Source organism: Mustelus asterias, chromosome 1, assembly GCF_964213995.1.
Source record: "Mustelus asterias chromosome 1, sMusAst1.hap1.1, whole genome shotgun sequence".
NCBI lineage: Eukaryota > Metazoa > Chordata > Chondrichthyes > Carcharhiniformes > Triakidae > Mustelus > Mustelus asterias.
Window position 1 is genome coordinate 67782258 of NC_135801.1, and position 14279 is coordinate 67796536.

At 42.7% G+C, this 14279-nt stretch overlaps 1 protein-coding gene across 1 annotated transcript; it reads left to right on the forward strand.

Annotated features, from left to right (window-relative positions):
• Positions 1-2162: 2162 nt before the first annotated feature.
• rrh (retinal pigment epithelium-derived rhodopsin homolog) lies at positions 2163-14070 on the forward strand. Its single transcript, XM_078213109.1, has 7 exons — positions 2163-2259; positions 2638-2828; positions 7249-7348; positions 10287-10437; positions 12094-12262; positions 13700-13878; positions 13965-14070. The coding sequence occupies exons 1-7, from the start codon at positions 2193-2195 to the stop codon at positions 14068-14070; spliced, it is 963 nt and encodes a 320-aa protein (XP_078069235.1). The 5' UTR covers positions 2163-2192.
• Positions 14071-14279: the final 209 nt, after the last annotated feature.

Here is a 14279-nt window from a genome sequence, read left to right on the forward strand (position 1 = left end):
AAGGTCCCATCGAAATTGATAAGCTAGGGAGAAGGTAAGTAGATAGGATTTGGGGGGAGAGGGTGATCAAAAATCGGACGATGTTAAGAGGTTGAGACTGGGGAAATCCCATAGGTGGATTCGCCATGTCAAATTGCCCCTTATTGTTCAAAGATCTGTGGATTAGATGGATTAGTCATGAGACATGTGTGGGGATAGGGCAGGGGAGAGGATCTGGGGATGATACTCTGTCAGAGAGTCAGTGCAGTCTCAATGGGCCGAATGACCTCTTCTGCATTGTAGGGGTTGTATGTATGAAAAACATTTTCTCCTTCCTGTGCCCTGTAACTATCAGCTGATAATGGGGAGGTGATGGTGGTATTTTTGCTAGACTATTAATCCAGAAACATAGCTAATGTTCTGGGGACCTGGGTTCGAATCCCACCATGGCAGATGATGGAATTTGAATTCAATAAAAAAAGAATCTGGAATGAAGAATCTAATGATGACGATGAAACCATTGTCGATTATCAAAAAAACCCACCTATTTGATTTGATTTATTATTGACACATGTATTAACATACAATGAGAAGTATTGTTTCTTGCACGCTATACAGACAAAGCATACCATTCATAGAGAAGGAAATGAAAGAGTGCAGAATGTAGAGTTACAGTCATTGCTAGGGTGTAGAGAAAAATCAACTTAATGCAAGGTAAGTCCATTCAAAAGTCAGACAGCAGCAGGGAAGAAGCTGTCCTTGAGTCGGTTGGTACGTGACCTCAGACTTTTGTATCTTTTTGCCGAAGGAAGAAGATGGAAGAGAGAATGTCCGGGGTGTGTGGGATCCTTAATTATGCTGGCTGCTTTGCCGAAGCAGCGGGAAGTGTAGATAGGGTCAATGGATGGGAGGCTGGTTTGCGTGATGGATTGGGCTATATTCACGACCTTTTGTAGTTCCTTGCAGTCTTGGGCAGAGCAGGAGCCATACCAAGCTATGATACAACCAGAAAGAATGCTTTCTATGGTGCATCTGTAAAAGCTGGTGAGACTCATAGCTGACATGCCAAATTTCCTCAGTTTTCTGATAAAGTAGAGGCATTGGTGGGCTTTCTTAACTATAGTGTCAGCATGGGGGGACATAGTTCACTAATGTCCTTTAGGTAAGGAAATCTGCCGTCTTTACCTGGTCTGGTTTACATGTGACTCCAGAGCCACAGCAATGTAGTTGACTCTCAACTGCCCTCTGAGCAAGGGCATCTAGGGATGGACAATAAATCCTGGCAAGCCAGCGACACCCATGTCCCGTGAATGATTTTAAAAAAAGATAAGCAAAAACAAATTTATAAACTCTTGTAAGAAAGAGAATTATATATGTTTTTTTCAGTTATCAATTGGATTTGATGTACTTTTGTTTAAATTCATTGGAATACTCTGGATTGGATGTCATGGGGGGTCATGGGGAGGCGTGTGAGAAAAATGTGGGGGTGGTGAGTTGGGGGAGTCCCCTGGAGAGTCGGGTGTCACGTGAGTCCCGTTGTTGGCGGCGGGGGGTGGGGGGGGCATGAGGATATGGGAGAAGTTATGACTTTTGGACAATTATCTTTCACAAAGAGCTTCACAATGTTCCTAATACAGTTCTGTGGAGAAGGTAAATTCAACCTATAGGATGAGCTTGCATTTTCTTGGAAATGGACATGGACTGATTACAATGGTCTTGCAATTCAAAAGAAGTTTCAGAGTGCTGGCAATGACTGCGCTGTGACTCCTCTGCTCCAGCTTTCTTCATACAACACCTGAATGAACCTTTGTGGGTTCAGATACCTGAAACATGCTCCTACACAGGATGGGTGTTGGAAATGCAATTCATTTATTAAGAAGAAAAGAGCACCATGTGACTTAAATCTCATTCAAGTAATTCTCTGCATACGAAAGTACCAGATCTGTGGAGTTCATTGTTCAAGCAATAAGGACTTTGAGTTCCAACTTTTAAATCCCTTTCACTGGTTGATCCAAATAACCTTGCGGCGGCCACAGTGAGAGAGTCTTTGTGGGCTGGAGTCAAGCTTTTGTCTTCAATTTTACTCTTGAATAGATAAAAACAGAATTTCTCTTAATTTTACTTTGGAATCACAAGTGTTTTCTCACCACTGCGATATGGAAGATGCTTCAGAAACCCTATTTTGGAATACTACCTCCAGAGACACCACTGAAATGGAATCCAAATCTGTCTTCTCTCAGAAGGAGCATTACATTGTTGCAACTTATTTGATAACTGCAGGTATTTGTTTAAAAGTACTTATGGACAGTGAACAAAATCATTGTTACATATTTTGAAATATATTGCAGCTTAAGATGCTAAAATGTATTCAATTGAATTTTTTACTTTGGTCCAGTGATGAAACTTAGCCAACCTAAATTTTGATTACATAGGAATGAATTGAAGGAAATACTTGTACACGTTTATGAGATATAAGCTCCACTAACTCATAACTGTCATAATAACAATAAGTTGAAGTTTGTGTCAGAAAATCAACTGCATTTTTCCTTTTCCCTGTTAACAATATATAAACTGCAGCTACGCAAATCTTAAGTATGATGTCTATTTTGGTAACAGTGGAAATGTTAATGAGAAACTTAACATTGTGTTTCATTTCAGGAGTGTTAAGTCTACTCAGCAACATAATAGTGTTAATGATGTTTGTTAAGTTCAAAGAGTTTCGCACAGCAACCAATGCAATTATCGTGAACCTGGCTTTCACTGACATTGGGGTGAGCGCCATTGGCTACCCAATGTCAGCTGCATCAGATATACATGGCAGCTGGAAGTTTGGCCATTCGGGTTGTCAGGTTGGTTCACTAACACAAAATGCATTTTTAATGTGAAGTAGAAAAAAAACATTTCTATGTTATTTGTAAAATGTATTCAATTCTCTTCATTATTCCAATTTCCTCCTTGCAGAATTGTTTTGGCAACCCTTTTCTCCTGCTGTCCCTAGTTCCTCCAATTTGGTATGATAATTCTTTTACTGTCGCAAACCAGAAAATTAAATCTAAATATTACCAATCAATCCAAAGCAAAGTATTCCACTGAATTTAAACAAAAGTGCTTTGAATCCAATCCTTAACTGAAAAAGACATGTATAATTATCTTTTTCACAAGAGTTTATAAATTTGATTTTTGCTTATTTTTTTAATTCATTCATGGGACATGAACGTCACTGGCTGGCCAGCATTTATTGCCCATCCCTAGTTGCCCTTGTTCAGAGGGCAGTTGAGAGTCAACCACATTGCTGTGGCTCTCAAGTCACATATAGGTCAGAACAAGTTAAGATGGCAGATTTCCTTCCCTAAAGGACATTAGTGAACCAGATGAGTCTTTTTGACAATCAACAATGGTTTCATGGTCATCAGTAGATTTTTAATTCCAGATTTTTTTTTATTGAATTCAAATTCCACCATCTGCCATGGTGGGATTCGAACCCGGGTCCCCAGAACATTAGCTGAGTTTCTGGATTAATAGTCTAGCAGTAATACCACTAGGCCATCACCTCCCCATTATCTGATAATCGTGACAGGGAAGTGAGGGAGAAAATGTTTTTCATACATACAACCCCTATAGTGCAGAAGAAGTCATTCGGCCCATTGAGTCTGCACCGACTCTCTGACAGAGTATCACCCCCAGATCCTCTCCCTTGCCCTATCCCTGTAACCCCACACATTTCCCATGGCTAATCCATTTACCCCACAGATCTTTGAACACTGATTTAGCATGACCAATCCACTTAACCTGTACATCTGACTGTGGGAGGAAACCGGAGCTCCTGGAGGAAGCCCACGCAGGTCCAGGGAGAATGTACTGACTCCACACAGTCACACAAGGCTGGTTTTGAACCCAGGAGCTCTGAGGCAGCAATGCTGTCCTACAAATTAAAATGCATGAATGAATACCAGACATTCTCTTCTGAATAATTGTGAAAATGCGAGCATCCTTGTGAAAATTATGGGCCAAATTATCCTGTCTCTGGATGGTTGGAGACTGAATGTACCATGAGCAAAGATGCGCATCAGGATCTTGTGGAAGTCATGATGTGCAAACCTTCATGGGAATTGCCTGGGAAGTTTGAATTTTCAATGGGCAGTTCCCTTGCTCCATGGGATCCTCCATGAATCAGATGCTTAGGACATTTTGAAGGCCCCCACTAAATCATGGACAGATTGAAACTTAATCTAACACCTAACAACTGCACACTGACCCCAGTCTCTCCACTTGAACCCCGATTCTGTCTCTCACACCTCGACTACACCCTTGACCCCTCCCAACCAATCTCTTGACCCCCTGGCTACCCCTGATCCCCTGACTACCCTCTGGCCCAACCCCACCTGACCTGACTACCTGCAGCAAAGTGCAGTTGAAACTTCAATTGAACTCCAGAATTTTAAAGGGAACCAGCCAACTTCAAACGGCCACAATGTTCAACCATTGATGCCTCGAGGACAAGCAATGGACTTAATTTTATAGTCTTTTAACTTTTATTTGAACTCTAACATTTTTAACTGCTGAGATCCGTGTGTGTGTTTGTCTGTGTGTGCATATATACCATATTTAGTAGCCAATAACTTTTTTCTTTGACTCAAGAAACATGATTTGATTGGCTCTTTATTAAAAAGTAAATATACTTGGATTGGAAAAGACATTTAAAGAGGAAATACATTTGAAGAAAGCTTTGTTGTGACCAGCTGAGGAGGCTGAAGAAGGGGAGCCAGTTCATTATCCCTTACCCAATTGTAATAATAGTCAGTCTTTTCTCTTCAAATGTTGGCTGCAGCAATTTATTTTAGCTTTAACATAGAATCATAGAATCCTACAGTGCAGAAGGAGGCCATTCAGCCCATCGAGTTTGCACTGACCACAATCGCACCCAGGGTCTATTCCCATAACCCCATCTATTTACCCTAGCTAGTCCCCCTGACACGAAGGGGCAATTTAGCATTTCCAATCCACCTAACCCGTAACATCTTTGGAGTGTGGGAGGAAACCGGAGCACCCGGGGGAAACCCACGCAGGCACAGGGAGAACGTGCAGACTCCACACAGTGACCCAAGCTGCGAATCAAACCTGGGTCCCTGGCGCTGTGAGGCAGCAGTGCTAACCACTGTGCCACTGTGCCTCCCTTTTAGGTACTAAAATGATAGAAGATATATATCATATTTTGTCACTTTGCTGACAATGTAATTCTATTTCCACTATTTCAGGTCATGCAGCCACCTGTCCTGTCACAGACCTTCCCTTTTATTTATTTCCTCCCCTCCCCACTTTCCTGGCTCAGCACTTGCTTAAAACCTTTCTTTAATCTTACCCACTAATCTGAAACGCTAGCTCTGTTTTTCTCTCCACAGGTGCTGCGTGACCAGATGAGTGTTCCAGCATTTTCTGTTTTTATTTCAGATTTCAAGCATTTGCAGTCTTTCACGTTTATCTTTCATTTCCACCAATGTTCTTGTACCCAAATACTGTCATAGTTTTCACTATATCGGATAGGCAGATGATAAAATGAACAAAGTCGAATACTAGAAAGACTGACATTGGTATCATATTTTTGATCACAAAGCATTTCATATTTCAAAATTGACTTGATGACAGAAGACAGACGGTGCTTGCAGAGGGATGTTTTTCAAACTGGAGGCCTGTGACCAGTGGTGTGCCTCAGGGATCGGTGCTGGGTCCATTGTTATTTGTCATTTATACTAATGATTTCGATGAAAATTTAGGAGGCATGGTTAGTAAGTTTGCAGATGACACCAAGATTGGTGGCATAGTGGACAGTGAAGAAGGTTATCTAGGATTGCAACGGGATCTTGATCAATTGGGCCAGTGGGCTGACAAATGGCAGATGGAGTTTAATTCAGATAAATGCGAGGTGATGCATTTTGGTCGATCGAACCAGGGCAGGGCTTATTCAGTTAATTGTCGAGCTTTGGGAAGAGTTACAGAACAAAGAAATCTGGGGGTACAGGTTCATAGCTCCTTGAAAGTGGAGTCACAGGTGGACAGAGTGGTGAAGAAGGCATTTGCCATGCTTGGTTTTATTGGTCAGAACATTGAATACAAGAGTTGGGACGACATGTTGAAGTTGTACAAGACATTGGTAAGGCCATACTTGGAATACTGTGTACAGTTCTGGTCACCCTATTATAGGAAGGATATTATTAAACTAGAAAGAGTGCAGAAAAGATTTATTAGGGTGCTACCGGGACTTGATGGTTTGAGTTATAAGGAGAGGCTGGATAGACTGGAACTTTTTTCCCTGGAGCGTAGGAGGCTGAGGGGTGATCTTATAAAGGTCCATAAAATAATGAGGGGCATAGATCAGCTAGATGTCAGTATCTTTTCCCAAAGGTAGGGGAGTCTAAAACTAGAGGGCATAAGTTTCAGGTGAGAGGGGAAAGATACAAAAGGGTCCATAGGGGCAATTTTTTCACACACAGAGGGTGGTGAGTGTCTGGAACAAGCTGCCAGAGGTAGTAGTAAGGAGGGTACAATTTTGTCTTTTAAAAAGTGTTTAGACAGTTACATGGGTAAGATGGGTATAGAGGGATATGGACCAAACATGGGCAATTGGGACTAGCTTAGTGGTTGAAAAAAGGGGCAGCATGGACAAGTTGGGCCGAAGGGCCTGTTTCCATGCTGTAAACCTCTATGACTCTATATAGAATAGAGTACTTGAAGAACTTTGGATGATCTCCACACTTTCTAAGGCATAAAAGCTTTAACGTCCCTCTGAAGTAGCGGAACAACCAGAAGTCATAGCATCTCTCCAGTGCATAGGAGGCCATTTGGCCCATCAAGTCTGCACTGACACTTCAACAACGCATCCTACCCAGACCCTATCCCTATTCCCATGCATTTGTACAGCTAATCCACGTAAACTGCACACCTTTTGACACTAAGGGGCAACTTAGCATGGCAAAATCCACCTAACCTGCACATCTTTGGAATGTGGGAGGAAATTGAAGCATCCGGAGGATGTCCACACATACACGTGGAGAACATGCAAATTCCACATAGACAGTCACCCAATGCTGGAATTGAACCCGGGTCCCTGGCACTGTGAGGCAGCAGTGTTAACCACTGTGCCACATGCTGCCCCTAAAAGTCATTTTGGTGCATCATCTAAAGGAGATCAACCCCCACAATGTCCAAACAATTATTTTTATTACACTGCATTCATTTCTGTGACTGTTTTAACTGGTGTCTGATTTTTTTCAGGCTTATGCAGCTCTAAATATCTTTTTTGGGATGGCAAGTATTGGGTTGCTCACTGTGGTGGCTATTGACCGATACCTGACGATTAGTAAGCCTGAAATAGGTAAAGCTATATCATATGGAACAGTCAAGCTATTGACATTGACATGAATTCCTTAACATTTTCATTCTTCATCTGTGTCAAAATCCTGGAACTCTACCTGGTTGCACTGTGGAATTGTCTATACCATATGGACTGCAGCAGTTCAAGAAGGCAGGCTCACCATTATCTTTTCAAGGGCAATTAAGGAGGGTCATAAATACTGGCTTTGCCAGTGATGCTTACATCCCACGAATGAAATTCTAAAAAAATCTTTCACAAAACCTGCATTTTGAAACAGGGATACAAACACAGGCTGGAATTCTCCAATGTCAGGAACCCTACCACCACAGCCGATGAGAATTGAGAATTTGGCGCTCAGCCAAATCTCCATTCACTGCAGCGGGACTGGAGAATCCCACTGCAGGCAAAGTCGGAGAATTCCGGCCATTGTCTATATAAGAATGATCCAGTAATAACGATTGAATAGAGAGGTATAGTAGGGATCACAGATGAAGTCTTAAAGTTTGGTTCTCCTCTTTCCCTATTTGTCCCAGTTTGCTCGTTTCTCTTTCTGTTCAGGCACCTGAGGGTGAAGCATGTGGCTGAGGGATTGATCACAGATTTCTTTTAGTACAGCTTCTGGGATTTGCGAGAATGGTCCAAATTGAATGGCCACAGCATTTTTCTTTCCCTTCCTCTGAGGACATGTCTGTTTTCCTTTCGGTTTGTTCCCCAAAAAGCTGAGCTGTGGTGAGAAATTTACTACACGGGGAAATCCCAAACATAGGATCACACACTGCCATTTCCACAGCAGTGCGGTTGAGCACAATGGGAGCACGTCATGTTCAGACTTGACGATTCCAGTGCACACCTGATAGGCCTATCATGCCTCTCTCCTCCATTATCTTCAGGTCACCCAAAACTCTGCTCTCCCTATCCTAACCTGCCCAGGTCCTACTCACTCAACACCCCTTTTCTTGCTCGCCTGCATTGACTCCCATAATCAAAGCTCTAAATTTTAAATTCTCATCCTTGCTTTCAAATCATATAATCATAGAATCCCTACAGTGCAGAAAGAGGCCATTCAGCCCATCGAGTCTGCACCGACCACAATCCCACCCATGCCCTATCCTCATAATCTCATGTATTTACCCTGCTAATCCCCTTGACACTAAGGGGCAATTTAGCGTGGTCAATCAACCCAATCCGCACATCTTTAGACTGTGGGGGAAAACTGGAGCACCTGGGGGAACCCTTGCAGACATGGGGAGAATGTGCAAACTCCGCACAATGACTCAAGGCCAGGATTGAACCTGGGTCCCTGGCGCTGTGAGGCAGCAGTGCTAACCACTGTGCCACCATGCTGCCCATATCCCTCCATGGCTGCACCCCTCCCAATCTCTGTACTCTCCTTCAGTCCCAAAACCCTCTAAGATATCTATAATCCCGTTTACTTTGCTTCCTAACCTTTCTTGCTTTTAGTCACTCTACCATGACTCTTCCTGGTTGCACTATGGAATTGCCAACACCATATGGACTGCAGCAGTTCAAGAAGGCAGGCTCATCACCATCTTCTCAAGGGCAATTAAGGATGGGTCATAAATACTGGTTTTTGGTAGAGGCACCTTAGCTGCCAAGACCCTAAGCTCTAGAATTTACTAATGAAACCTCTTTGCCACTCTACTATTCTTTCCCCCTTTAAGACTCCCCTTAAAACCTACCTCTTTCACAAAGCCTTTGCCCATCTGTCCTAATGTTGCCATATGTGCCTTGGGCCTGGATCTTGTGGCCCACCATGGCAGGTTTCCTCACAGCGGATGCCACTCAAATCTCTGTTAACTTTGGTGGCAGCAGAAGATCCTTCCCGCTGGTGGGAGGGGCTGGAAAATCCCATCCATGGTATCTAATTCTGCTTCGTAACATTCCTTTGAAACACTTTATTAAGTTTAAAGTTTATTTATTAGTGTCACAAGTAGGCTTACATTAACACTGCAATGAAGTTATTGTGAAATTCCTCTAGTTGCCACAATCCAGCACCTGTTCGGGGATACAGAGGGTGGAATTTTAGTGACACATCCGCCCGAGGTTCGTACGATCTCACCCAAGGCCAATGGAGAGTGCCGATAAAATTCCGGCCTGAAGGAGAATTTAGCCAGGCCAATGCACCTAACCAGCATGTCTTTCAGACTGTGGGAGGAAACCCACGTAGATACAGGGAGAACGTGCAGACTCCACATAGACAGAAACCCAAACCAGGAATTGAACCCGGGTTTGTGGCGCTGTGAGGCAGCAGTGCTCATCACTGTGCCACCATGCCACCCTGAGAAGCATGATACAATTGCAAGTTTCTTTCTTCTTTTAAGTTGTGTCTATTTCAACTCATTTTCCAAATAGTAAGAATGTAACACTGATTAAACAGTGAATGATGAGGAAGTAACTTCTCCAATACTTTTCCTTAGTGTGGTTCCCATAACCTGTGCTGGACATGCAGTCATCTAGCATCAGTTGCCGATATCCACAACAGAACATAATTACATTTTTGTTTCGGTTCCTCACACCTTACACTCTGAACTACCACTTCCGCTGTCTTCTGAAGTAAAGTCTTGATTCATAATTGTGTAATATTGTAGCAGACATCACTGGTGTCCTGTTTCTCCTGAGTGACAAGGTAACCAAATCACTATGGGTGAAGATTTGCTTTGTGGGCTAGGTGTAGTAAAAACCAAACTTTTATAAATTTTACAATTTTCAGTACACCGAGCTCAGAGAAATAGTTTAACATATTTTTAATTACACAAAATAATGAACAAATTCAAGTGACTTGCATGTTGTATTACAAACTTGTGGTTCAGTTCTTGTGGTTGTCATCTTGTAACATGTATTGTTTAGTGATTAGTTGGCTTGTCTGTAGTTTGTAGTCAGCTGAAGTGGTTCATTGATCAGTCACTGTTTTCAACAGGGAGGAGGATGACCAATGCCACCTACACATTGATTACAGTTGCCTGGGTGAATGGTTTGTTCTGGGCTCTGATGCCAGTAGTGGGCTGGGCGAGTTATGCTCCAGACCCAACAGGAGCTACATGCACCATCAATTGGAGGAACAATGATTCGTACGTTTGTTTTTGTTATGTTCTCTTTATATTTGTTCTAATTAAAACGTTGATCTTATAAATCAATATTAAGCTTAGGGACGGCACGGTGGCACAGTGGTTAGCACTGCTGCCTCACAGCACCAGGGTCCCAGGTTCAATTCTGGCCTCAGTCACTGTCTGTGTGGAGTTTGCACATTCTTCCTGTGTCTGTGTGGGTTTCCTCCGGGTGCTCCGGTTTCCACCCACAGTCCAAAGATGTGCAGGTTAAGTTGATTGGCCATGCTAAATTGTCCATTAGCGTCAGGGGGATTAGCAGGGTAAAATGCGTCGCGTTGCAGGAATAGGGCCTGGGTGGGATTGTGGTCGGTGCAGACTTGATGGACCGAATGGCCTCCTTCTGCACTGTAGGGATTCTATGATATTCATGTTAATGAAGGATTGTGGTCGGTGCAGACTCGATGGGCTGAATGGCCTCCTTCTACACTGTAGGGATTCTATGGTTCTATGGATTCCACCCCCTCGCCCAAGATAAATTCACTATTCAGACATTGAAAATCAAGTACAGGATGTAATGGGAAATATTACTGTGGGGATTGTTCTTACTTAAAAATTCTCTCAACATTTAGGGGTAAAATAATTTCTTTCCCCTCCATCCATTTTTGTCCCTTATCACATGTATAGGTGTTGACATACTGAGGTTTAGTTCTGATCATTACTGTAGTTACTTGTTAATAATGGGTAGGTACTACAAAGTCACACTCTTGCATCGATTTCAATAGTGAGTCTTTCAGCAGGTACTGTTTAGTGCAACTTGGGGAGGAACAACATGGGCAACAGCTTCCAGATTTCGGAATTTCACTGTACATGCACGTACGTCCAAAATTACTGTCCAATTTACTCCATTATAAGAGTGAGTGTTGTAGCCTTGCTGTCATTCTCAACACAAAGTCTGGGCCATTTAGTTGCCCATATAAATTAATTCTAGAGTAAAATTTACAATTAATTTGCCTTTATCCTGTTCCTAAATATTCAGAGCTTTTGCTTACTGCACAAAATGATGTTGTCCATATTGGAACCGTATGGCTTCCACTGCCTCTACCTCTCACTCTCTCTCATATACAACATTTCATATTCTTTTAGCTACAATGCAGTGTTTTGTTTCTGTTTTTGTTCTTTATCTTCTTCCACAACTCTTTAATCAGATTGTGCAGGAGAGGTAGGGAGAATATATTTAAATGAAAGGGCAAGAAAGCTAGTTTTCTTTAATGTTGACTCCCAGTTTCTGCTTTTTCTTCACACTTCTGACTTAGTCGAGTTCAGATTTGAGGTTGATGTGTGTAGTAGCTGGCCCCTTTAAGGTCATGAGACCCGACTGCGCATTGGGGAATGAGCACAGGGATCTCGATGCAGAGTACTTGCTTTTACAGCGAGACTAGATCCTAGAGCTGGAAGTGTTAACATTGTGAAAGTACTCTATATATTTATCTGCTTATAGTTTGTTATATTAACTGGTGGTCGCCAATACCTGCAATTACTATAATGTGGATCCATAGTGTTCTGTGGAGTTTGCATTATTTTGTTTGCAACACGAGGCATAAATGTCAACTCAGAGGAGTTACAACTTCAACCAAACATTGAGAATTAGTCTGATTGATTGCATGGCTTTGTTCCCAGGCTGTTTGTTTCTTACACCATGACAGTGATTGCAGTTAATTTTGTGGTGCCGCTCTCGATCATGTTCTTCTGCTATTACAATGTGTCAAAAACGATGAAAAGATTTACACACCACGAGAGTCTGCAAAATATAACCTTGGACTGGTCAGATCAACTAGATGTAACAAAGGTAAGAAAGTTGTTCTTGCAGAATTCAATTGCTATGGACAGATTTTTCCTTGTCCCCTGCTGGAGGAGTTTTGCAGTGGAAGGGGGTCATTAAATTCCCTGGGCAGTCTTCCCACCAGCCTTTAGCACGCCCTGACTAGCCAACAATTTTACATGGGGCAGGAGAGGCCGAGGAGAACCCACTCATCCTCACCTCAATTGAGGCCATTAAGTGGCTAGTTATTGTCCTCCTGGAAGGAGTACAAAAGCAGGGGAGAAGCCCGGTATGTCACCCCACTCGGGCCTCGGATAGGAAGGGTAGGAGTGCCTCGCTCACCGGCCCACCAGTCCTCTTTCCACATCACGTGCCCCCTAAAGAACACCCCCTCGGGTGTTCCCTTCGTCGCTCCATCAAAACATCCCACCCAACTCTCCCCACTGCAGCACCTCCCCACCGCCGCCCCCCCTCCCCGACTTGGCCCTCATCTCTCTGGTCCACCATGAGAACCCTACATTTAACTGGTTCTGGACTCTGGGACTTTGAATCTGGAGACTGCTGGAATCCCAGTCCTGGTCAGTCTTGTCACCGGTACTGCTGGCCAATCATATTGGTTGACAGCTCACGAAGCCAGGATTTCAAATCGAGTGAGGGGCAGAACTCCCGACTCCAGCCAATTAACGCTCAGTTCATTAAATGACTGTCGAACTGTTAGAATCAGTGGGAATGCATTCCCGACCATGATCAATCAGAAAGTCTTCAACATGCACCTTATGGCTGCAACATGGCATGTTGTTACTTCTTGCCCTTTCCGGAGTTTATGCAGGTACAAAGTCTCAAATTCGACAAGATTGACGCTAAGACCTTGCTGGAGTTCAGATCATGGCAGATTTCAGAGCGGGCAGTTTGGGCTGCCTAGGTCATGAACTGGTCAGGACAAGCTAGGTTCAGTGGGGTCAAGGGTCACTCAGATCATAAAGATGGAAGTGGTGACTGAAATAACCAATTAGGCCCCACAGCAGCTAATGGAGTGCCTAACCGAATTATCCAGTTAAGTTTTTTAAATTCAATTTAAGTTGATAGATGACATTCTAAAAATGTCTGGTTTTTAAACAACTCTGGTTTTTCGACAGCTGAATTCAAGACATCGTACTCAAATACTCCATTCTTCTTCCTTGTATTTTCTCTGTATTCAACTTCTCTGGCATATGATGTCAAAGTTCAAAGCTTTGCTGTCTCGCCACAATCATGTTCATGACCAAAGGCTTCTCCTCCCACTCTACTCAGTCAAGGCCTGCTGTGTTCCTAAACCTTCCCCTCCTGCTCACCTTCTTCTCAAAGAGTTTATGGTGCAGGGTTTCTCCAGCCCCTAAACTCTGTTTGATGATGCATCGCAATGGTGAAAAGAGAACTGATGAATACAGATGAAAGAAATATAACTTGATTTAACTTTTCTCACAGATGTCTGTTGTGATGATTTTGATGTTCCTTGTGGCTTGGTCTCCATACTCCATTGTGTGCTTATGGTCAGCTTTCGGAAATCCAAAACTCATTCCACCTGCAATGGCAATTATGGCTCCGCTTTTTGCAAAGTCTTCCACTTTCTACAATCCTTGCATTTATGTCATTGCAAATAAAAGGTAAGTGTTTATTTCCTTGGAGATGAAGGCATTTTTGCAAATTGATTATCCAGAATATATCCATGCACATTTCTTCTGTCTTTCAGGTTCCGAAGAGCCATCATTGGAATGATCCGCTGTCAGACTCAACAGGATTTAACTATCAGTCACATTCTGCCTATGGCCATCTCCAAGGCACCTTTAACTGAATAAACTCTTTCCACTTAAACCTGCCCCCACAATATTTTGTCCCAGTGCCATATTTGTCATCTAAAAATCCTTCATTTTATATTCCTACTGAAAATAACCTGAATGTATTTTTATCTTTGATACTCTTCAAAATGTATCTTAAATCCTGCGCTTGATTGAAGAACTTTCCTATATCTACTTTTTTCATATCCTTGAAAATCTTAAAGATCTTT